Source organism: Danio aesculapii, chromosome 13 (assembly GCF_903798145.1).
Source record: "Danio aesculapii chromosome 13, fDanAes4.1, whole genome shotgun sequence".
NCBI classification, from domain to species: Eukaryota; Metazoa; Chordata; class Actinopteri; order Cypriniformes; family Danionidae; genus Danio; species Danio aesculapii.
Window position 1 is genome coordinate 40,179,521 of NC_079447.1, and position 25,654 is coordinate 40,205,174.

Below are 25,654 nucleotides of genomic sequence, written 5' to 3' on the forward strand. Positions count from 1 at the left end.
CTGTGCTCGTGCCCATCATCCGGGGATAGGAAACCACCGCATCCAGAAACGCACGGTCGGAGTGACGTCTTGAAAAAGACGCGCTGCACGACCGTGTTGCTCTTTTAGGAAAGCTTTTTTCCTATATACAAACCGCTCTTGGAGGACCGGACCCAAAGGACGCCAGGCAAGGGAGAAATACCCAGCTCGACCATCTGCCACTGCGTATACGCGCTCTGGACCGGGAGAAGCTGCTTCTCGATCTCTCTCTGTAGACACAGGTTGGAGATACCCTCAAAGACTCTCTCAGAAGCTTCGTGAAAGGCTCTGAAAGCGAAAGGATGTCGAGCATGGCACTGGCTGCGTCTTTATAGCATGACTGATTGTCATTGACGCCAGCTGTGCACGCTGACGCTGCCAACTCATTGGCATTTCATTGGCCCGTTTTTATACTCTTTCAGATGATTGGATTCTGACGAAATCCCCATAGTGGAAGTTTCCACATAGCATTGGAGTTCCCCATCCGAAGGGGAATGGAATTTAATGCAGTGCTTCTTGTCTGGTACGAGACCCACTTCATATCATATATCTATCAGGCAGTGAAGATCACTTTTGTATAAAGAAATCACACTTTAAATGTGACAATTTTATAATGGAAAGACAGTTCACTGGAAGCCCTGGGACTGGCTGGCTGAAAATTAAAAGTCTGTGTGCGTATACCACATTCATGGCTATCTGAGTCAAAAAACAAACAAACAAAACAAAACAAAAAAAACTGTGGCTGATGGCAAGATATAAATGCAACCCAGCTCAAGAATATCTACAGCATATGCTATCTAAACACAGACATACCATAAAAGGTATAAAAAAAATCAGAAGTGCCTACTTTCTGGAGCTGCAGGACGTGCTGAGGCCTAAGACTGGGTTTACAGGCCAAGCTAGAAGAGTTGAGGTTGTAGTTTTTCAGGCTCCGACTCTCCTTCAAATGTGCCTGGAGCTTTTCCCTCCTTCTCCTGTAGGGTGCAGCATATTTAGATGAGAATAGATAATACAACAGGCTTCGGGATATTTATTTACATAAACAAACACAAGCAGACTCATTCGCATGCGTACACATCACCCATCATCTGTAAGAATATGCTCTGACAGCCAAGACAGCCCATAGTTATTTTCCTGGGAGATAAAATAATTACTGGTGCACTTAAATGTCACTACATCACTGTTTGATTTTTCTTCTGTCAGTTGGCTCGCTCATTGTATCATGTGTTTTATTGAAATGGCTGGGCTGTTCCACACACACCCCTTCTTGCTTCAGGAGCTGTGACTTACAGTTTGATGCTTGACTCAACTCATGGGTGAAATATGGATATATACTCAACCACACAGATCAGATCCATCAAAGTTTCACTCCAAGACAGCTATTATTATTCACTTTCCATACTTATGCTTACGAAAGACAGCATATGCACTCCGCGGAAGCTGTTCAAAAAGAAATTCTTTTCATTTTCCCACAAAACGCTAATTTTAACACCCACATTGTTCAAATAATATCTACATTTTAAAATATCTGAATCATTTTGATAAGTTTTATACTCAAGTTAATTAACAACTAAAATAGTTATAACTAATACATAACATTATTCCAAATAATATAGCATTTCAAGTTCTTTATGGTTCCCACCCACTTTAACCCATAGATATATACCCTAGATATCGCATACGGACCCTGAGCATGCGTCAATAGTGCCGCCAACATTTGAACAGGGCTCCCAAGACAAATGTCATTCAACCGCACTAGTCAAGACCAAAGCCAATGTGAATATTTTGGGCTTTAGCACTGTGTACGGGTGTAGAAACGAGCAAACAAAGCACAAAGGCAAACCATTTCATAGGAAAGATTTAGTTTTTTTACATTTTTGTATGTTACGAACATTTGTGCCAAACAAGTATTGATGATAATAAAGTCTCTTACTACCCTGACCATAAGGCAAAGTAGCACCAACTCACGCTAAATACTAGGCTTATGCTAGTTCTATTGAATAAAATAAGCAAACTATGTAAATGAAATATTACAACAAGATGTTGCGGTGCTAGAAAATTGTTTCATTGTCAGCTAAGTGAACGAGTCGTTCATAATGGGGATTCATTCACAAACAAATCAATCCCTCTGTTAGGATGAGAAGTGAAAGCAGGTGTTTGAGGACATGGATTACATCAAATTTAACAGGGAGGGAAGTGCTACCCTGTACTAAAAAGGCGGCTCTATTGATGCATTCCTTCAACAACAGGGTAGGCGACATCTATAGTAAATATCTATGACTTTAACCAATGAAATCATTGATTCTTTTCTGTGTTCAAAGTGTTTTGGGTAGGAATTAAGGATTTTTGAGAATATTTTTACATACAGTTTCGACCAGATAACATTTTGAAAGTACAATGTCTAAAGTCACATTGGGTTTTTATGCATTTTCCTGAACATTTACACCTGCATTTCGGGGGCCTGAAAACTCAAGCTTTTGAAAAAGTGCAAATGGTTTCAAAGTGCACTGAGCAAAAAAAAAAAAAAAAAAGAAACCTTTATCATCTTCATGTAATCCAAAATAAAATTAAACAAATAAATACTATTTAATTACATAAGTACATCAAGTGTGCCTTTTGGCATTGGGCAAGTGAAAATGTACATTTACTGAGAGTTATTGTGAATTACTGCACTGTAAAAAAATTCTGGTTGACTGAAATTTTTAAGCCAAATGAAATTAACCATTGAGTCCAATGAACTTATATCAAAACTGACCTAAATCAGCTTGTGCAACTTGTAAAATTAAGTTAGAATATGATTAAATTAATTTAATAAGTTACAATGAACTAAAAACATGACTAATTGATCTTTTTTTTTTTTTTACAGTGGAGATTTGCATGTATACTTGTCACGATCACCAGCAATCTAAGCCAATGCAGATCGCTGGAGAACTATCAGCCACCAAATGAACTTCAACTACCAGGACGCTTTGCACCAATCACTCCTGCCATAGCTGACAGTCATTTGGACACACACTTACACACAGCTGCTGTTCATTCCCACTGATTTCATGGACTATATATAGACCTCACCCACACACACACATTGCTGAGTCTTGTTGTTTGTTTGTTAACCTGTAACTTTAGGAAGTGTTTCCTGATCCTAACTTTATTTGGTGTTTCCTATTTCTAGCCTTGTTCTGTGTTTATCCTTCCTGCTACCTGTACTGACCATTCGTCTGTTTCTTGACTAAGTCTTCTGGATTTCCTCCATGTACCCATTTGCTCCTGTGGTTGATCATTGCCTGACTGACTATTATGATAAATAAAACTGCACTTGGATTCTCAACTCCATTGCCTGCATCCTTCAGGTACAGTACTATATTGTAATTAATTTAATGTTTTATTTTTGTTTTTTTTTTGTATTTTGTTAACGGTGCTAATTTTGGCAGTGCTATCATTGCTACACAAAACTTAATTTTACTGAAAATATAAAGGCATGGAACTATTATAAATGTAATAGCTAGTCACCTAAGTAGACCGTAAGTGAGGCAGTGCACTAGTTTTTGGTAATTTCTGACAAATGTGTTATTAAATACAGACAATAGGCAGCTTTGAGGAGTTGAAGAGGACCTATCTAAATCTCGAGCTTATAATGACATCAAATGTATTTGTCTCAATTAAATACTTGAAACAAGTCTGTAAAAGCTGAATAGCAAAAAAAAAGCACCAGCATTGAAAGCATGCCACTGGCCAAAAATGTTTTAATTCATTCTTGTTGGAAAGGTGGCCAGTAACTGTGGGTGCCTTTATGAGAAAGTAATTATGTCCCCACCTCCAGTCATTATGTTTCAGGGTTTCCATAGCAGTCGCTCTTTCCTCTCGCTTGTTATATTGTGCCCTTCTTTCAAAAGATATGCTCTTGGGAACAGCTCACGCTTTGATTAATTCTGAGGTCCACTTACTTGTTCCGGCAGTAGAGAGCCATGCAGAGGGTGCCTAGAAAGCTGATCCCCATGGCAATACATGTGATAGACATGACTTGTCTTTTGTACACCTCCTTACTCTCTGTTGGGACAAAACAAACAAAGGAAAGAGACATGAGAAAAACATTGTTACACAATGCAAGATCTTAGCAAATACTGTACCCTCCATTAATATTGGTACCCTTAGTAAATTAGAGCAAAGAATGTTGTGAAAAAATGTCTTTATTGATAAACAGTTTGAAATTTTGCTCAACATATTAACAAACTCTCACTGACAACAAATTATTTCAAATAGCTTTCTCACAAATATATATTTATTGGCAACCATTATTGGTACCTCTATAAATTCCTATGAGCAAAACATTTGAGATTTTGTACCATATATTGCCATTGTTATCTTTAATATTTTAGTAAACATTAATGAATAGGAAAAAGTAAATTTTTTTCACAGTATTTCCTTGTGCACTTTTTTTTTTCTCCTGGAAAAAGTTTTGTTTCTTTTAGTTTGGCTGGAATTGAGGAAAAACATATTTAATAAAGAATTCTAAGGTCAATAGTATTAGCACCCTTGGGTATTTCATTTGTTGACTGGCTACAGAACAAACCGCTGTTGTGCAATGATTTGAATAATTAACCTTACATGCCTAGTTAACCAAATCAACCTAAAAGGTGCAGTATGCAAGTTTGACACCCAGTGGTTGATCTAGGTATTGCACTTCTGGATCAAAACACAAGCAAGCGCAGGTTGCCAGATTGAGGACCAACAGGAGTGTGCCTGACTATCGAGTCTAAACGCTGATTTATATAATGTTCTAAATAAAAGCAACGGCATATAGAAGGAATATTTTCATGTTAAAAGAAGTTTTTGTCCTATCCAATTGTTGGAATTTCTATTTTACAAACGGTTTCTATCTTTTGCAGCTGAACAGCAGAAAACTTGATGACATGATCATGTCAGGTATACCTCATGTGCTTTATTCAGTCTTAAATGCTAACAATGTGAGTTTGAATGCCATTTTACATCACATTTATTGCCATACTGCTGAAAGCAGCAGATACCTCAGATCTTGAATATAAAATAAACTGTTTGAAATTGAACTTTAGAACTGCGAATCAGTGAAAACCAACACATATCAGTGATTCAGCATCTTCATTTAATAATGTTAAAGTGGTTTAATATGTATTAATTGGATTATAAACCTTACCATTTTGTGAGTGAGTGCATAGTCTGTGCTTCTGAATGGCTGTATTTAAATTAAGTCATGTTTCGTCTGATGCAAACAGCCAGAATACTTATCACTGCAAATCTTATCATGCAGCATGTTGTTAGGACATGGGGTTACAAAAAAACCTGATGTGACTTAAATCAGTGTTTTAAGAAAAAAAGCATGTACTCTTGTCCCAAAACAAACTCAAGCTTCCACTTATTTTTTCTAAAGGTCAAAAGGTTACATGATCAATAACATATTTACCAAGGTGACCAATATAATTGAATAATAGAATAAAACATAGCTCGTTGCTCTAGTTGGAGCTTAATTTTCCAAAATGCTGGATTGCATTGCAGCAAAACTCTTCTATGTATCAGGCAGGGAGTCATGAAAGTGAATCATTTGAAAACGGCAAGTAATAGACACTGTTATTTATTTAATTAATTTCTTTTGAGGGGATGGATGGCACAGGACAAGTGCTAAACCCTAAATGGACACTATTAAGTGTGAAAAATAGCAGCTGTCACTTCTCATATGAAGGAGTAAATCACGCTTGTCTTCACAACTGTTAATAGGCAATCAATCAGATTACACTGAGAAACAACACACTCTGGAGCTGCACAAACTTCAGCGTAATGAATGTGTCGACTACATGAGTGTGATTACAAATCAGACAGTCAAATGAGCTTAAGGTCAGGCTCAAAGCAATATTAACAGTCTTTCAGTTGGAAATTTTTTGGTATGTCCAGTTTTTTTTAAATGTAACAGATGTACTATTACAGCATGTAGGGGAAAACATTCTGTTAATGCTAGTCAGCATTGTGTGGTGATTCTTTACTTTAATCATGTTATATATGTACATTTATATAATGTACTTTTTTAAAATTTATAGAATATATATATATATATATATATATATATATATATATATATATATATATATATATATATATATATATATATATATATATATATATGTGTGTGTATATGTACACTATTATAGTATCAATACCATTTCTTTATTTTCTTTCAAATATAATTAATGGGCTCCTATTTTACCCCTTTTACACAAGATAAGCCTTGGGTGTCGCCAGAATGTGGCTGTAACGTTTAGCTCAAAATACCCATCAGATGATTTATTATAGCCTCCAAAATATGCCCATTTTGGTGTCTGAGTAAAGTATAGCTGTTTTTGTAACCTGTGGTTTTAAATGCAAAAGAGCTGCTTCCCCCGACCCACTGCTACCACATGCATGTCTGCTTCTCATCATGCGTTACGTCAAATAAACAGCAGTCAGTGATAGAGACAGACACAGATGAAGTTGAAATACAGCTCATTAGTTAAAGGGCACATAGTTTACCTCTTTTTATGATTTAATATTATGGTTCTTCTGAGTGTGCCAGTTTAGGTTCAGTTCAAAACACAATTCAGATTTTTTTATTATAATGTGTTAAAAAGTGTCATGTTAGGGGCGTGTTCACAGTTCGCTGATTTAGGGGTGTGTTGCTTCACATGTAGATTAGTTTCGGCTTCCTGCCAACATAACAAGGGGGCGGAGCCATGAGCTTACCCGCTCTGCGTTTACAACAGAGACAGGCAGACTGAGAGAAGAAGCAGGAGTTAGAGGATCAGCAATCAGTCGTACATATACGACTCGGACACATACCAAGCAGAGAGTACAAAATCATTTGTGTCTTTGTATAATTTTACAGCTAACTGTGTGCTAGTTTCAAGTACCGAGCTTGTACACCGAGACTAATAACCACGCACACTGGAATTAACTTTGACTGAGGCACGGGATGCGTCGCTCGAAGCCGCGACACGGCACACCAGACACTCTCTGTGGCGCGGTAGAAACATGAAGTGTCCCGAATCGTCGGGCTGTTGTGTGTACCCTGATAGAAACCTATGTTTAGAATTCTAAAATGCATGGCACAGCGTCAGGTGTAGCAGCACCTTGTTAAGATCACAGGGAGCTTCTGTGATCATGAGAAATGCAAACGGCTGAAGTATAAGGTGGACTCAATGAGAAGTACACATGTTTGCAAACCTACCTAAAGATACAACCAATAATTCCGATTAGAGCGGTATTGTGGAGAATATTGGTCTTGTGTTGAGCCCAATGAGCCTTGCATCTAAAAATAGAGCTAGGGTGTTGCTTTAGTGATATCGCTTCGACTCACGCTGAAAATGGCAGACGTGAATCAACAAACTGAGGATATGATGACGTGCCTGTCAATCAATATTGGTGGGCGGGGGGACCACACTCCTACGTAAAGTTGCGGTCGATCTGAAAACCGCTCCAATTGGTCCACCGTTTTTATGTTGTTAAATTGAAAAAAAAAGCACTGGGTGTGCTTATATCACCCCAATATGACGGTCTACACCATACATGCACATATGTCTGTCCAAACAGCTTGAAAAGTAGATTTTTTTACCATAGGTGCCCTTTAACAATACTAAGTAAGTTTATTTGATGTATTTGTGGTGGAGTTTATTCAAGTCAAATGTCGTTTGCAGAACACACACACATACATATTAGCGTTTACTGACACATTGCAGCTGTGGTGATTATAGTGGTTTAGAATTACATTCTACTGTTTTTATTACAAACGTTTTAAACTTTTAAAACTTATAAAATCACAGAGAGTTGGAACACATATTTTAATCCTAGTTTTATATAAAAAAAATAAAGTTCTGTGGATGTGTATACATGTTATAATAAAAACATGGCACCTGTCAATCAATTTGGTGGGCAGGGAAAACTGCAGTTCATGGGCCTCAAAATCACTGGGATTTGGGTCCTATTTAACGTCAGGAAATCTTAAAAAAAAAACTTATATTGTCTTTATATCACTCCAATATGACTGTGGACACACTATACCTACACACAGTTCTGTCCAAACAGCTTCCAAAAGATAATTCTCATCATATGTACCCTAAAATATTTATTATTATTATTATTATTATTATTATTATTATTTGAGTACATCAAGTTTAACTAAATGAAAAATTTGAAATAGTTCTTGGGCTACAACCTGAAATAAACTAATCTGAACTTTGAAACTGAATAAAATGAAAATATGTGAGTGAGTTTATTTAAAAACAGAGGTTAGTATTATTTATTAAATTATTTCCTATGGTCTTTTAGTTATAAAGCATTTTTAGGCGCAAACTTAAATGGACACTGATAAAGGTGATCATTTCTCATATTTCATTTTTCATTAAACAGTTTTATTTAGCTTAATGCTTTAATTAACATACAGTTGAAGTCTGAATTATTAACCCCCTCTGAATTATTAGCCCCCTGTTTATTTTTTCCCCACTTTCTGTTTAATGGAGAGAAGTTCTAAACATTATAGTTTTAATAACTCATTTCTAATAACTGATTTATTTTATCTTTGCCATAATGACAGTAAATAATATTTTACTAGACATTTTTCAAGACACTTCTATACAGCTTAAAGTGACATTTAAAGCCTTAACTGGGTTAATTTGGTTAACTAGGCAGGTTAGGGTAATTAGGCAAGTTATTGTAAAACGATGGTTTGTTCTGTAGACTATCGAAAAAATATATAGCTTAAAGGGGCTAATAATTTTGACCTTAAAATGTTTTTTAAAAAATTAAAAACTGCTTTTATTGTAGCCGAAATAAAACAATTATACTTTCTCCGTAAGAAAAAAATATTATCAGACATACTGTGAAAATTTCCTTGCTCTGTTAAACATCATTTTGGGAAAAATTTTTTAAAAAGAAAACAAAACAATCAAAGGGGGGCTAATAATTCTGGCTTCAACTGTCTGTATAGGTATTCTTTTTGTAGTTGTTCATTCTAGTACTCCAATGCATGACCTTCATTTTTACACCCACCAAATCGATTTCTCATTCATATGTGTTGTCCTTCTCCCTCCCCCTTATACCTTCTCCGCTAATATAGATACAAAAGATTATTCAAAGGTTCACTGGTTCATATAAGTTCACTAGCTCACAGGAAAGATCAATAAATTCAAGTGCAAAACCTTGTGAAACTAATCATGCATCATTTGGTTTCCACTCTTGCTTTCATCATTTATTCATCATCATGCTTCACAAATTGACTTATTACACCCATGCCATTATATGTCTGCCATCACATAATTAAAGTGACTGGAAACTCTGGGATAGAAAAAGTTGAAAAAAGGGCAGAGGAGAGATAAGAGGAGGTGGGAAGTATTAGCACATTCTCCTACACATTACCTCATGCCCTTCTATGTATCATTGATCCTCTCAAACAGAAAAGAGTGACGGCCTGAGAAAGTGGGGTGTTATGTTAATTTCTGTCCTCTTTCATTCAGAGCCTGCTGTTATTACCTGTACGTTCACATATACACATATTACATGTTTCTGAACAATAATAATAGTACAAAAAGCACCTATTTACACCTAAAATTGTACACTGTACACACACAAAAAAAACATATTTGTAGAAATGTGATATATGAAAAGATATTCAAATGACATGACATACAATTCCATGTTTGCATTTCACATACATAAAGTATGTGAATGTGGTATATTTCAAAATACTGCAAAAAAAAAAAAAAAAAAAGGCTGTTTACATTTTTTTTTCAGCCATTGTCATTACAAATATTAACATTTATGTTCAAATGTGTGTATGTGTGTGTTCATGCATGAACATATTTAATAAATTGTAGGTATTGAAGGTTGAAATTATTTTTGTAACATTTTAGTTATGTAAACAATAATTTGACATATGACATATTTTACTGTATTACATCCAAGTAATACAGTATTACATCCAAATATAAACTTTTTGGTCATATGTAGTAATAATAATAACAATAATAATAATAATAATAATAATAATAATAATAATAATAATAATAATATTAATAATAATTAATGCCATATAACAAATTTCTATATGGGACACTTGAAAAGACATTTTTTGTGTGTGTTTGCTTTTACATTTGGAAGACGTGTTTTATGATGTGATGTCATGATGAACCGCAATCCAGTTTAAAACTGATTTGGTAACACTCTAGACCTATTGATTTAGCTCTACTAACTAACTACTGGCTTATTCCCAGCATATTATTAAGATATGAACTGTTCATTAGTAGTTGTAAAGCATGATCTTATTCTGCATCCCTAATCCTACCCAAAACGTAAACCTAACTTCTACCTTACTAACTTTTAATTAACAGATATAGCAGTTTATTAAGCTAGTAGTGTTAGGTAATTGTTTGTTAATACTGTGAATTGTGACCTAAACCAAAGCATTCCCATTGATTCAAATATGTGACTATTCAAATCTGCTGAGATACAATAGGAGTTTATTTGAATAAATCTTTAAGGGGAATTGACTGTCTTTAGGAATAAAAGTGTCATTTTCTGTTATTTTTGCCTCTGAAGAGTAGATATCAAGTGTTTATAAATGCAGTGCTGCTTTGTTTACAGCAGTAACCCAGGAAACACTATGTTACTGCTGTTCGTCAACGCCACCAGCTGGCAGAGTGAATGTCTAATTAAGGCAATTGCCTTTATGATTTGATAATTAATCTTGCTCCTAGATACTTTTCTGAGATAACCACACATCCACCTCCTATAAACTAAGGCACCCACATAAAGAAAATATAACTAAAACTACAGGACTAACATCCTACTAATAACACCCACTGCACTTTATCATCAAACACATCACTTTATCTGAGGCGTGTTTTTGGACATACATATCTGGCAAGAAACATAATAAAAAATTTTAAAACTAAAAAAAAACAAGACTTTATAGGTATTTTACATTTGTGTATACAGTTCAATTTTGAAAGGAAATTAAGGTGAAGTCATTAGACAACAGTGGTGTGTTATGTAGACACTCAAAAAAAAAAAAAAAAAAGATAACACTTTTTTTTTTGGTAGTCCATTTGAGTATTAGTGGACTGTCTGCTTAATATCTGCTGATACTGCTGCTAAACAGACATTTAACTGACTATAAGTAACTTTGCAAGTACATGTCAACTTTCACTAACCCTAACCTAACAGTCTACTTATAATCTAATGAGAATTAGTTGGCATGTAGATGCAATGTAACTTAAATTCAACAAACGGACCGTCAAAATAAAGTGTGACCAAAAAGGGTAAAGTAATTAACATTTTTAAGTAATTAAAATTAACACATAATTTTGCCATAACTATATACTTTTACAGTAACATTTCACAAAAAGGTTGTATTAGTAAATGTTAATTAATGCATTTATTAACATGAACAATCATTAAAGAATACATTTATTACAGTATTTGTTAGTTAAAGGGCACCTAATTTAACCCTATTTAAGATTTGATATAAATCTTTTGTGTTTCCAGAATGTGTCTGTAAAGTTTCAGTTAAAATACCCATCAGATTATTTATTAAACCTTTTTTAAATCTGGGAAATTTGAGCTGTTATGGCTTTGTAGCTGTTTTCGTTGCCTGTGCCTTTAAAGCTGGTTCTCCCCTTCCACTGCTCCGCACGTGCATAGCCGTAGGCTTCACATAGATAAAAAGCACAGTGACAGACAAGAATGAAGCAGATCTCCCTTACTACAGTAAGAACTATTCCAATGGTTATTTGTTATATTTGCTGAGGAGTTAATTCAAACCTTTCTGCAGCGATGAATCACACACAATGTCGTTATAAAGTTCGCTCGCATGCACATGCACTGTTTTTGCATGGCAAATGTGACAGGTTACAGGTTAATATCCACTGCTGTATGGATATCTGTTATGTCAATGTACAAAATAAACCTGATTTAATACCTTTTAAAAACTTTTATAATTGTACTGTAGCAATGCAGCTGTGGTGATGAATTAAGTCAAGATTTTACTGTCTTTATTACAAACATGCACTGTTTTAAAAACGTTTTAAACTTGTAAACCTAATTACATTTAATGTTGATTGATGATCACAGAGTGCTGAACAGATCTTTTAATCCCAGTTGCTTTGTGCACGTCCTGTCTTGTTACTACGGAGACATGTTAGGAAACCACACTCTTATGTCATTTTACCGTCTGCCTTAAAATGGGAGGGATTTGGATCCTATTTTAACATCAGGAAATTTAAAAATAAGACTTATTTTGTTTCTATCACTCCAATATGACAGTGGACACACTATACCAACACACAGTTCTGTTCAAACAGCTTCCAAAAGATCATAGGTGGCCTCCAAAAGATCATATCATCATAGGTGGCCTTTAACATTAGTTATTGAAAATACAGTTGTTAATTTTTTTGTTCATTTTAACTCACAGTGCATTAACTAACGTTAACAAGCATGCACACATATGTTAATAATGCAATAGTTAATGTTGAACTTTGATTAACAAACGCTGTACTAGTATTGTTCATAATTAGTTCATGTTAGTAATGAAACTAATGAAACCTTATTGTAAAGCGAGAGCAATTTCATATAGTTAAAAAAGAAAAAAAAGCATCACATTTCAAATACATGGCTGCAAATCAGTGCACCTTGTTTCCAAAATGTTTCTAGAGATATAGCTCAAAATATACAGTGAGTGACTATTTATTTGTTTATATGATATCTCCCCCCAGTCCGTTCAGACTTCACTCCTTTCACTCTGACAGTCTAGACAGTTCATTTTTGACACTGAAATCTCACTCTTGAGTGACAGGCAATGCAGTAGCATCTGTTTGCTGGCTTTCTATTTATCTTTACACATCACTACATATAGCCAAGTCAGTTTTTGGGGTTTTCTGATGTGTCAGATCTGTGAGTAAACAGAAGTATTTTTCAGAAGTCACAGTTTGAGTGAGTTGTGGGCATGTTTGCGTGTTAGTGTGACCTAAGTGTGCACTTTATAGAAAGCTGTGCCCGGGCAGGACCAGAAGTGCCAGGCCTGTACCAGTACCAGTGCTCGACTGATAACCATGATTGAACTGGTTAATGATTGAGAGAGCTGACATTTCAGTGGCGCTTCAGGCATTTCAAAGACACATCAAAGAGTTCAGCCCCCTGATGCACATGCACACATCCTGAACACTTAGAGTCTACCTGGAATAACTGTGTTTCACTTTAGATTCCCATAACCTTCACAGTGAATAAAGGATTTCATTCTTACTGAATTTTCAACTACAAATATATACACTGACAACCACTAAAAAAACCCCCCACAAAAACACTAACAAAACAAGCAAACAAACAAGCAAAAATGTAAAATATAATAAATTATTAGGTCATTTTAGTAGAAAACTTTGAGTCTTATTACAAATAAAAAGGCCACAATCGAGCATAAAATGTAAATCTGATAGCATACAGCAAAGTCTATTAGAAAATATCTGCAATAAGAACTGCCCTTCTGAAAGTATAGATCTTATATTTTGTAATCTTGCCCATATTTTTCCCACTTTGGAGTAAAAGAAAAATTATCATCAAGATTACCTATTAGCTAACAAATGAATCAAGTAAATCAATTAATTAGCATCACATGACATCATGTTCCAATTAAGTGTACATTTGCAAGAGTTCAACTTAAAAAGAGGAAGGTGTACTTAATTTATCTGTTTTTTAAGCAAATTTCATGTATGTAATTAATTAAATAATTTTAATTTTTCTTTGCAATAATCTGCTTAATTTTAAGCTCTACATTTTTTCTCTTTACTAAAAATATTTACTTTATATCTTTACTTATCTAAAAACAAACAAACAAACAAAAGAACATATATATTCATTAATTTTCCTTCGGTTTAGTCCCTTTATTTATCAGCGGTCAACACAGCGAAATGAACCGCCAAATTATCCAGCATATGCTTTGCAAAGCAGATGCCCTTCCAGCCATAACCGAGCACTGGGAAACACCCATACACTCTCACATCACACACATACACTATGGCCAATTTAGCTTATTCAATTCACCTACTGTGTACCATGTCTTTGCACTGTGGAGGGAACCAGAGCATCCGGAGGAAACCCACACGAACTCGGAAAGAACATGCAAACTCCACACAGAAACGCCAACTGACCCAGCCAGGACTCAAACCAGCTACCTATTAGTGCAAACCACTGAGCCACTGTGCTGCCTATTAGATAGATAGATAGATACACAACAGTTCTGTCTGGTTCTTGAATCTGATTAGCTGAGGATTGATCCTTGTGTTTTACTCCACCCACAAACAATGACAAGCAGAGGACACTTCACAGTTTGATGAATATTGCTGCTGTTGGTCAATATAATGTACTTTTGAGGCTTCTTTAGTCAAGAAGGCAGTTGTTTGCATTGCAATTATGCAGTTTATTTATAAGGGTATTTTAAAATATTTATAATTTTTGAGATACAGTGCGTTGACCGCCATTAGCCTGTCTTTGTACTGAGCAAAGACAGTTGACATTCTTTATGCACAAGATGGTGACAGTGACCGTATAATAAGCCCTTAGAGGTGTAAAATAGCGTAATTTCTAACTACAGCTGATTAAATCATTATTAAACAGGTAATTGATCTTCTATGTCAATCTCTCTCTTTTGTATGTTGCAGTGCTGTATTTATATTATAGTAATTGTAGTGTATTGAGTGTGAGATGGGACTCGCATATCAGGAATGTATGTATTTTGTGTTGGCCACTCTTTGTATAACCCTGAGTAACTTTTTGGTTGGCTATCTCTGTTTCTCTTGAGTTTTTGTTACTAGTCCAGTAAAAAGAAAGAAAGAAGAAATGCCTGCATGTGTTTAATGTTTTTCCTTATCACAAACACAACATTAATCTGGTAGTGTTTGCGCTGTTTTGGCTTTTTCGGGGTTAATTATTGTGATATCCCGATTGCAACAGAGAAAATCTCTGCAGACTGATGGCATTTCATGCCGTTCAGCTTTACAATCTTAAAATGTGAGCAAAGTCACCTGTTTTGTAATCACTTTAGACTCTATGCTAGAGAATTATTCAAGTACTAGCTCTAAAATGACGTTGGTGAATTAGTAATGGCTTCTGCTGTTCTCACATCAGCTGCAGATGTGAATGAATGGCAGTATATCATCAACGCACGCCTCTCACCAGTGCCCATATACAGCCACATCACACTGCTGCTCGCGTATTATTGCTCATATATATATATATATATATAAATATATATATATATATATATATATATATATATTTATATATATATATATATATATATATATATATATATATATATATATATATATATATATATATATATATATATATACTGTATATACATATATCTACAAGTGAAACAATTCACTGATACAATTCAAATAGCAAATTATATTTTGTACTTAATTCAAGCTTGTATCAATTAAGTTTAAAACATAGTTTTATAAGTAAATTATTTTTGTTGCTGATATTGTTAAATTTATAAAGATTCTTTGAGTTAATATCAAAATATTTATTATTATATATTATAACTATGTCAAACTTACTCAATTTTCTGATACCAATTTGTTGTTATGTGTAGTACCTTGTGATTTTGTGACCTTGTGACTATAACACATTCAAGAAATCGACTAAATTGTTTACTTGAATGTGTTTTAAATAAAGCACATTTTTAATTGATGGCTTGATTGCTACATTATTGCTAAAAAAATCCACTCAATTTTAATTGCTTCAGAAAAGAAAAAATACTCCCCCCTCAAACTGTCACTGGATTCTTGTTTTTCTATACTTCTTTAATATAAAGAAATCGACTAAATTGTTTACTTGAATGTGTTTTAAATAAAGCACATTTTTAATTGACGGCTTGATTGCTACATTATTGCTAAAAAAAATCCACTCAATTTTAATTGCTTCAGAAAATAAAAAATACTCCCCCCTCAAACTGTCACTGGATTCTTGTTTTTCTATACTTCTTTAATAGAAAGCAGAGCTTAGTATGTGGTCTTAAAAGGTCTGCTGGAATCACTCTACTCTCTTGCATCAATGTAGTGCACTCTATGCCACTGCAGCTAAGAGGAAGTGACACTGTCTTCACAGGTATCATTCTGAGCTGTGAGTGTGCACATGGCAACTATCAAACCATCACACAGAAAATAAATGTTAAAACGAAGGCTTAAACAAGCTGTCACGCTGAGTCCTACAGCTGAGTGAGATAAAGCAGGGCATGAAAGCACATCTTAGCCTTCACAATGTTCTTTTCTCAGATGGCAGAATCAAAACACTTAGGACCTGCCTCCAGTGACACACTTCAGGTGGTCTTCTGGTCTTGTGGCTTTCATTTGCGTGTGCCCATGACGTCTAAGACTGTAGGAGGCCTACTTTGACTTTCAGTTATTCAGAATTGGATAGACAGAGAGATAGATTCACATATAGAAAGATATAAACTTACACAGACAGAAAGACAGACAGACCAGACAAACAGACATATAGATAGACAGACAGACAGACAGACAGAAAAAAAAACAATTGAATGAACAAATAAATGGATAAAGACAGAGAGACAAGCAGAAGGAACAAACAAATCAATGAAAGAATGAACAAATTAATAAATTAATCAACGAATAATTAAAAAAATATCTAATGACAAAATTAATAAGACAGACAGACAGACAGACAGACAGACAGACAAACACTACTGTCTACCACAGTGACCCCTTGTCTGTGTGTGTGTTAATATGTTACAGTTTTTCTCAGTCGCTTTGGTGCATTTCTCACAACATGATTTACATTTGCACAACAGCCAATGCATTTCTCGAAACAATTCGTCATTTGTGCACATCATAGTAGCGGTTTCTCATTCCGTCCAACAAATTGCAAATGCTTTTGCACACACATCAATTGCTTTCATACTACTCTCTGGTGTTATATAACATTATCATTTGCTTGTGTCATGTCAGTCAAAATTAACTAAACTTATGATGAAGTTCATATGAAACTAATAGTCTTCATTTCATTACTTGAGTCATTACATACAGAAATGTTGAACTAGTTGTCAAAATCTGTCAAGCAAATTTGATTAAAATCTTTAAATATTTTTTTTTCCCAAAAATGTCTGATGATGATTTACAGACCTATGTATGTTGTGGGTTCAGTTCCAATATGAACTGCAATATTGTTTACAGTTGTGCACAGCTCTACCCAAAGGAAGTTTTTGTATGTTTGTAAATAAGGGTGTATTTATTCTTTTGCACAATGCTGTGAATACATTAGAATTGCAAAGAGCACATGCAGTAAAAATGTGAAACATACATATTCAGTGTCTTGTACTGAGATACCTCACTAAATGCAGTGATGTCTAATTTTACTGTAGTTTTCAAATGGCTGTGTAAATAGTAAATAGTCTTAAGCATTTTCAGGAAGTGTCACCAAAATCAGATTTTTTTGCATTGGAAAAATGTACAGAGTAAACTGTCATAATGAAAACATGACAAAGCCGTTTGACTATATTGATCATAAGGAATGGTGTCAGGACTTTTCATCTTGATGACACTGACACTTTCATTGACATGAATACTTGCTTTTGAGGAATGAGCTCTCCATTTTGAGCAAGTGACACGCTTTTGCGGGTTATCAACTAGGTTTTGCAGTTTGTACTAATTGTTTTGAGAAATTCATCACTGTTGTGCAAATGTAGTGTTGTGAGAAATGCACCAAAGCCACTGAGAAAAACTGTAAACACTGTGGTCTGAAACGTTCACATGTTTTTATTTCTTACAATGTTTATTTAAGTTTAAATTATTATGATATTTTGTTTCTAATATTTTCTTTTGATATTTTATTGTAGTTTTATTTGTGTCCTCCTTTTTCAAACATTGTTAATGCTGTATCATTTACAGTCATGCCAATAAAGCAATTTTGAATTGATTTGAATTGACAGACAGACAGACAGACAGACAGACAGACAGATAGATAGATAGATAGATAGATAGATAGATAGATAGATGGATGGATGGATGGATGGATGGATGGATGGATGGATGGATGGATGGATGGATGGATGGATGGATGGATAGATAGACAAAACAAACAATTGAATGAAGAAATAAATGTACGAACAAATAATTGAAAGAACAAACAAATGAATGAAAGAATAAACAAATGAATGGACGAATGAAAGAACAATCAAATGAAGTACAACAAACAAATAAAATAATGAACGAATTAAAAAATGAACCAATGACAGACGGACAGGCGACAGACTGACCGACTGACAGACATACATATCTGTCTAGATCAGAGATGCCCAAAGTAGAGCCCATGGGCCATCCCATTTGGGAGAAGAGTGTGCATGATTGAGGGTTGGGGCGAACGACTATAACACAGAGATCATCATTTCTAATTTGACGTAACCTTTTTTGTTTGTTTTATTGCTGAGCTACAAACAGAGTTTAAATGTTTCAATTAAATGCTGTAAATGAATCTGACTTTTAAAAATTCTATTTAAAATGTAAATACGGTCACTCGACAGAGGACTATGCAAAAGACATCGGCAAGCAAATCAAGGCAAAACCTAGTGTCATTCTGTTATAAATTAAATTAGATTGTTTTGTTTTTACTGTAATAAGTTTATTATAATATGTAAAAAGAATATACTGTATTAGATAATATAAAGCAATGCTTTCTAGTCATTTTTTATAATAATTTTTTTCACCTTTATTGGTATAGGACAGTGGAGATTTTACGGACAGAAAAAGTGTGGGGAGCAAAGATAGGGGAAGGATCGGCAAAGGACCTCAAGCCAGGAATCAAACTTGGGTCACCGTAAGCACCTTGGTGCTATGTGTTGATGCACTAACCACTAGGCTCTTGGTGCCGACTATTCATTTTTAAACAATATTACATAAATAAGGAAATTACCCTTAGTAAATTACTCCACCTATATTTACCTTCGGCCCACTAGCCTCAATCACCTTAAGTTTTTGGCCCTTCATAAGGAAAAGTTTGGACCCCCCTGGTCAAGACAGATTGTAGATGACAGGCTTTTTTCTGCTCCTGTGTGTAGGACTAGGGTTTTATGCCCACCATCCAAAGCCTTTTGTTTAGTTTTGATTTGATTTTTAGCTGTTAAAGGCCAACTGAGATGTTAGATAGATTTGGAAGTAACTGAGATCATTCAGTGTAAAGATCTGGAATTCTCCAACTACTTTAGATGTACAGTTTGCTAAAAACAATTAAACTTTTTAAAATGTTTATCAGCCAATCAGAATCTAGCATTCAACAGCCCCATAGTGTAGTCAAATATTTTGGGCTCACCAAAAGCTCCAGTTCAGTCATTAACCTGACGAAATGTCAGCTTGTCTGTGAGTGTGCTGACAGAAGTGAGTGCATTTATCTGGCAGAGTTTGCTTGGACAAAGAAAACAACAACAAAAAAATCGAAATCCAGATATCAAAGTGAGTGAAGAGCTGGCTCCTCTCAATCAGGAATCTTCTGGAAGAGGTGTGCTGTAGGCCTCAGCAATGGAAATTGGAAATCAACGTGAACAAAATCCATCTGTCTGTTACCCTCATTTGTCCATCGATCTTTAGTTCTGGGAATCTACCGAGCTCCATAATCAAAATACTGATAGACAATTCTCTCTCTGAGGCACCAGATGATGATGCATTAAATTCTAATGAAACTTCACCTAATAATGAACTAATAAAGAATTTAAAGCAATACATTTAGTGATGACTTTTAGTGCAACATTTGGTATATTATCCAAGAGAACAAAACTTTTAATCAACACACATGTGGTTTTAGGTCATGAACAGCCTTTTTAAATTATATTCTGAAACGTACAGGTACGATAAGCTTTTATGTGTCAAACATTTTTAGTTCATGACTGCTTTAATGGATACAAATGTGTTTTATGGACATCAAGACTTCAACTGTGCCAACAATATGAATTTCCCCTCACTGTCTCCTGTCACTGTCCTCTAAACATTTCAATGCCGTTTCCAAGGAGACTAAAAAGCATTGGGATTCTGCAGTGGAATGCAGACACGTGATTGGTGGGGAGAAAAGAGTAGATTCATAGCAAATGAATAGCAGTGAACTGACACCTCTGATCTCAAACTTGTGCATATATAATTTATTTTAAATCTTTGACCTCATGCTAGATGGAGAGCACGGGGTGGTTATTTGATACAGTAATCAAGTCTCTGAACCACAATGCGTTGGTAAACAGCACAGTGACTTGTTCAGGCAACTTCTACTCTTGTCAAACGTGAATGAAGTCTTGAAATTGTACGTCTCTTTAAATGCGAACGCATTTTGTGAAGACTCGTGGGTCTCTTCATACAGTTTGTTGTGAGGAGTCAAGAAGGGAAAACAACACTTTAGCCCACATACAGTGCACAGTCAAAAGAGATAACAGGAACGTTCACATTCAAACACATGCAATGAAAAGAGAAGCACGACTGCACAAAAGCAGATACACAGCCGCCTCGGCTCATATAAACTCTGTAAGCATGATTCATCACTGTGCCAATAAGAAAACGCTTTCTTTTTCTTACCCATGAACTCAATGCCCAAGTGATCCACTGCTCCAGCGAAGATAGAAGAGGGCAGCGATGAAGCAGGAGTAGGAAAGAGAGGAGAGAGAAAAGGAACATGTAAGAAACACACATGGTTGTATTCTATTCTCATAGCAAATACAATTATAACTGTGGGTTACTATTTTGAAAAAGCTATTTACGTAATAACCGCGAGATCCTGGTCTTACTATTATGTAGAGCTACAGAGTGGATGAAATGTTGCATTCATGTAAACATTTCCAAAACAAACAAACAAACAAACAAACAACCAAACAAACAAAACTTCCATCTGTAATTGTGCATCGTTGTTTATTAAGTTAATTGTTAAATTGCTCAGAATTAATATCAAACACATTAGTTTAGTCAAATAATATGCAATCTGACATAAACAAATGAAAATAAATAAATATTACAAAAGCAAAATAACATGTTTAAATTTAAATATATGTTGATGTTTTATATTAAATTAAAATAAGTTATTATTATTATATACTATATACTATACATACTTTGAATCAATGGATATTAGAGTGGGCTCTATTTTAACAGTCCAGTATTTTTAAAAGTCTAAAGCTCATGGCACAAAAGCATTAAGAGCGTGTCTGAATCCACTTTTGCTATTTTAACAACAGAAAAATATGCTCTGCGCCCTGGCACATGGTCTAACACGGTTAGCTTATTCTCTTAATGAGTTATGGGTGTGTTTTGAACATAACGTGCATTACACCAATCAGAGTCTCATCTCCCATCCCCTTTAAGAGTCAGTTGCATTGCACCATGGCACATTTGCTATTTACATGGCGGACTTTGTAAGTGGAAAAACTGAATGGAAAAACTGAACGCTTCAATAGCAAGAAAACAGACCATCTGCGTGAGGATTAAGAATGAGCCTCCTCCATTCGGCCTTTTTCTCTTTACTTTACTTTTACTCTTTACTTTACTCCTTTACATTCGTGAAGTAAGGAAACGGTTTGTAAGCACTCTACTAAAGAAGTCCATTAGCCTACATGTTGAATTTCGTTTGTTAAGCACAACGTTTTCTAAATTCAGATCTAATTTCCAGCAAATGAAAAAATGAACAATAATAACAAAGTGTGGTCAAAAAACTGAGTTATATCCAAACTTACGTCCTATTTTTATGCCCCATATGGTGATGCATACATCTCCAAAACCCAACAGGTGAACAAATCTTAACTTGTTTTTATTAAAACAAATATAAATATGCTTATAATAAATAATACTACTACTAATAATAACAGTATAATAAAATGTAAACTGTTATGAATAAACTGAAACAAAAAAGCCCCATAGACATGGAGGCATGTAGATTTTTTTTTATATTTATGTAGTAAAAATAATAATATTTGTAATATTTCTATCCTTTCTTTTTTTATGAAAATATATTATTGCTGAACATCCTATTTGTATCAATCAATGTGTAAGCATTTGAACCTGCAAAGGCTTATAACTAACACGCTCTGTGCTGGACTTTAGACCAGGTTTTATCTGGTCAATGGCACAGCCTATTTCAGTTTCTCAAAACAGAAACGTGCCAACAATGCACCTTAACACACCACCTTTATAGACCGGAACATCGATGAGTCCACAAGGTGGTGCAAAAAATGTACTATTTAAACAACGTGATGCAAAACATGAAAATTAGGGTTGCGCTGGTCTAAAAATAGCTACAAATTGCGCCAAACATATTTTGCGCCTTATTGCGATGGGTATATGATAGGGCCCAAAGTATGTTAAAAACACAGAAAACAGCAACAACAGCTATAGGCATTTAAATGTATTTCTTGATACATAATAAAACAGTTTTAGCCTAAATAACTAAGCATATTCACATAGTTTTTTTGTAGAAACAAAGACATACTCTGAAATCAATCGAGACCAATTGTAATTATCACACAAATGTCACCTTGGAATTATAAGGTTCTATCTGCGTTTTGAAAGATTTTGAGATATTGAGCTTCAAAGTTTTTGCATTCCATATAGCAAACAGTTTGTGTGTAACATTTGTTTTTTTAAATAACAAGTCTTAAAATGTAAACAACTTATAAAAAAAAAAACATCCCATCATGTAAATTTAATAAATTTAATAAGAATATGTCAATAACTCAATTTTGACCAAATTGTCTGATAGAACCTTATAATTCTAAGGTGATGAAATCTTAGCAGTTAGGGTCTGATTTAGAAATTAGTTAGAATGTTAGCTCATATATTAAATACAGATTTCTTCATATTATTGCCACTGCCTAAGCATATGTCTCTTAATGTCTCCTGTAAATTAAACCTCAGCAGCACATCTTCATTTTTCATTCCCAAGAATTCCCAAGAGCTGAACAAATGGAAACTTTGCTCCTTCAGGTAAGCTCTGTCACAGATGTAGGGGTGTGTGACATTTATTTTTGCATCTTTTTAATGCAGTGGAGTAAACAGTATGAAGTCAAACTACAAGAATGTATCTCCTGTGGATCTGAGTACGCGTTGACAGCAGTAGGATAAGAAGCGAAGCTCTAACACAAAGACAAATATAGACACCATTTCTGCTTTCTTTGGTCAGAACTCGTAAGATTGTAGTTCATTTCTTATTTATGGTAACGTTTCTTTCTCTTCCTCCTTCAAATGCCTTCAAATTGGGCTAATTTGACTTTCTGCGATTGCGAACAGCTCCGTAAAAGATGTTGCTTCAAGTGTGAAGATTTTAAAACCCCCCACCTGAAACAGAAGTCTGACAGGAAAATGATGGCATAGTTAAATTTGGAAGGGAAAGGCAGTATGTGTGTTGGTGCCCTTGGGAGTCTGTGTTTGGGAATGCCAACAAACTTATCAAATTTCCTTCAGAATCTTCTCAAAAAACTGTCAGCATCCACAACAGAAATAAACACAAGCTGTAGGCGTGCAACTCTCTATAACACCACATCATGAGTGGTTCACGGTCAGATGCTCTTCCATCCATAACAAACACAAGGCTTTCTTGCATCCTTGGCTCAGTGCCGAAAATTCTGACCTATCCAAGAAAAGTAAGAGCGAGATATAGCTGGATCGTATAGCGGTGGCTGTGCTTTGATGTCATAATGTGAGCAAAGACAGACTGTGAAGCAGGTGCAGTCTGTGGGGTTTCAAGCCCATTTACTTCCCCTATTCAAACGCACACATGCAGACGGAGCCAAAAATAAGACCTTCTACCTGTCTAGAGCAGCTTGTTTAAAGCGATGAGCCTTTGGGGACATTTTCTTCTTCTAAAGTGTCCTTAAAAAAAGAGAAAGAAAGAAAAAAAAAAAAACAAGGACTCAAGGACCTTAATTGCACACCTTCTGTTACTGGCTACTCTGAATAAATGCCCAACTACTAGTGCTGTGCTTTATTGTAAGAGGCACATACACTCACCAGCCACTTTTCCTTTAGGCTGAACCAAGGTATACCTTGCTAGAACTAGATTGGTCCTTCTTTTGGCTTCAGCATTTGGCTTATTTCTTGTGCTGGAAAAGCACTGCAAAACTTACTCACAGAATTGGTCTATACTGATATGATAGCCTCAAACAAATCGCTGCAGATTTGACTGCTGAAGATCTATGATGTGAATCTCCTGCTCTGGCACATTCCAAAATTGCTCTTTTGAATTAAAATCATGAGACTTTAGAGTCTGTTTGAGTATAGTGAACTCATCGTGTTCAAGAAACCAGTTTGATATGATTTGATCTTTGTGGCATGGAGTGTTATCCTGCTTGAAGTGGCCATCCCAAGGTTCACTCTGGACATAAAGAGCCCGTTTCCACTGAGTGGTACGGTACAGGTCTGTGCACTTTTATGTCCATTTCCACTGTCAAACGGTACCAAAAAGCGAACCATACCATACCACTTTTTGGATACCCTTTCCAAAGAGTACCTAACACAACAAAGGGGCACCAAAAGGTGGAGCTAGACGTGCAGCTGAACACTATTGGTTTACAGACAAATGTCACCAGTTCGTGTACAAGTGAGGAGAATGAAAACAAAGTAAGCGCTATTTTTAAATATACAGCCGAGACATTACATCTTCATGATATATACATATAATAATGATCCATGGTTGACCTGAGCTCAAAAAACCTTGTTGTCATCTTGATGAACAGCCACAAAGCCAAAAACATAAACCTGTTGTTGTTTACAAGACTGTCTAAAGCACAAACTTCTTGAGCTAATGATAATAATATGCGCGTGATTATTGAAGTGCTTCTGACAGACAAACGCGAGAGTAAAGCGTGAAAAAAAACAATGGAGAAGCCAGAAAAAACAAAGGAGCAAATGATTCTTTCAGCAACCTAAAACATGAACAAACTATCCTATTGAACTATTATCACCTTGTGGACTATTATGAACTCATAATTACTTTCCAACAAGAGGTTATGTGCTGGTGAAAATTAAATATACAGAAGACACAGAACCTAAATAAGGACTAAATGTATACTGTGTGTAGTTTTTCTGTAATTGGTAACATATCGAAAAGTGTAAGGGTCTGTATGTGTTCATACAGTATATGTTGCATTTATTCATTTATTTATTTATTTATTTATTTATTTATTTGATATAATTACTGATGTTGCAGTAATCTATTTCACACTGTCATTGATCTGCCATCATAATCAAATCATGTTCATAGAAAGGTTAATAATGAACATTACCACACCCATCAAAAGGGTACCATTGGCAGTGGAAACGCAAGCCTGATAAAGGTGACCCGTACCATACTGTACCGTACCACTCAGTGGAAACGGGCCATAAGAGATAGACATGGTCAGCAACAATATACAGGCATATTGTGGTATTTAAATGGGAAATTAAACCCTAAAACTCATTTTTTAATTATTTGCTGAAGTATTTTTTTTTTTTTTGTATTTTTAGGGTAAATTCTGTTTTGAAAGCAATTTTGAAGCAACGTCATGAGACATGAGGTAAAAGAATAAATTTTAAGTGTGGTGATTAGGATAGGTCAGAAAAGGTCACCAAGC

The 25,654-nt window shown here is 35.0% G+C and overlaps 1 protein-coding gene across 1 annotated transcript in view; it reads right to left on the reverse strand.

Moving 5' to 3' along the window:
• The window catches only part of LOC130239190 (pro-neuregulin-3, membrane-bound isoform), a 655,667-nt gene that overhangs the window by 41,529 nt on the left and 588,484 nt on the right, over nucleotides 1-25,654 (reverse strand). Inside the window, exons 4-6 of the mRNA XM_056470247.1 lie at nucleotides 20,637-20,663; nucleotides 3,963-4,065; nucleotides 866-992 (exon numbers count right to left, since the gene is read on the reverse strand). Of these exons, the coding sequence (XP_056326222.1) occupies nucleotides 866-992; nucleotides 3,963-4,065; nucleotides 20,637-20,663 (257 nt within the window). The remainder of the gene's footprint in view (nucleotides 1-865; nucleotides 993-3,962; nucleotides 4,066-20,636; nucleotides 20,664-25,654) is intronic.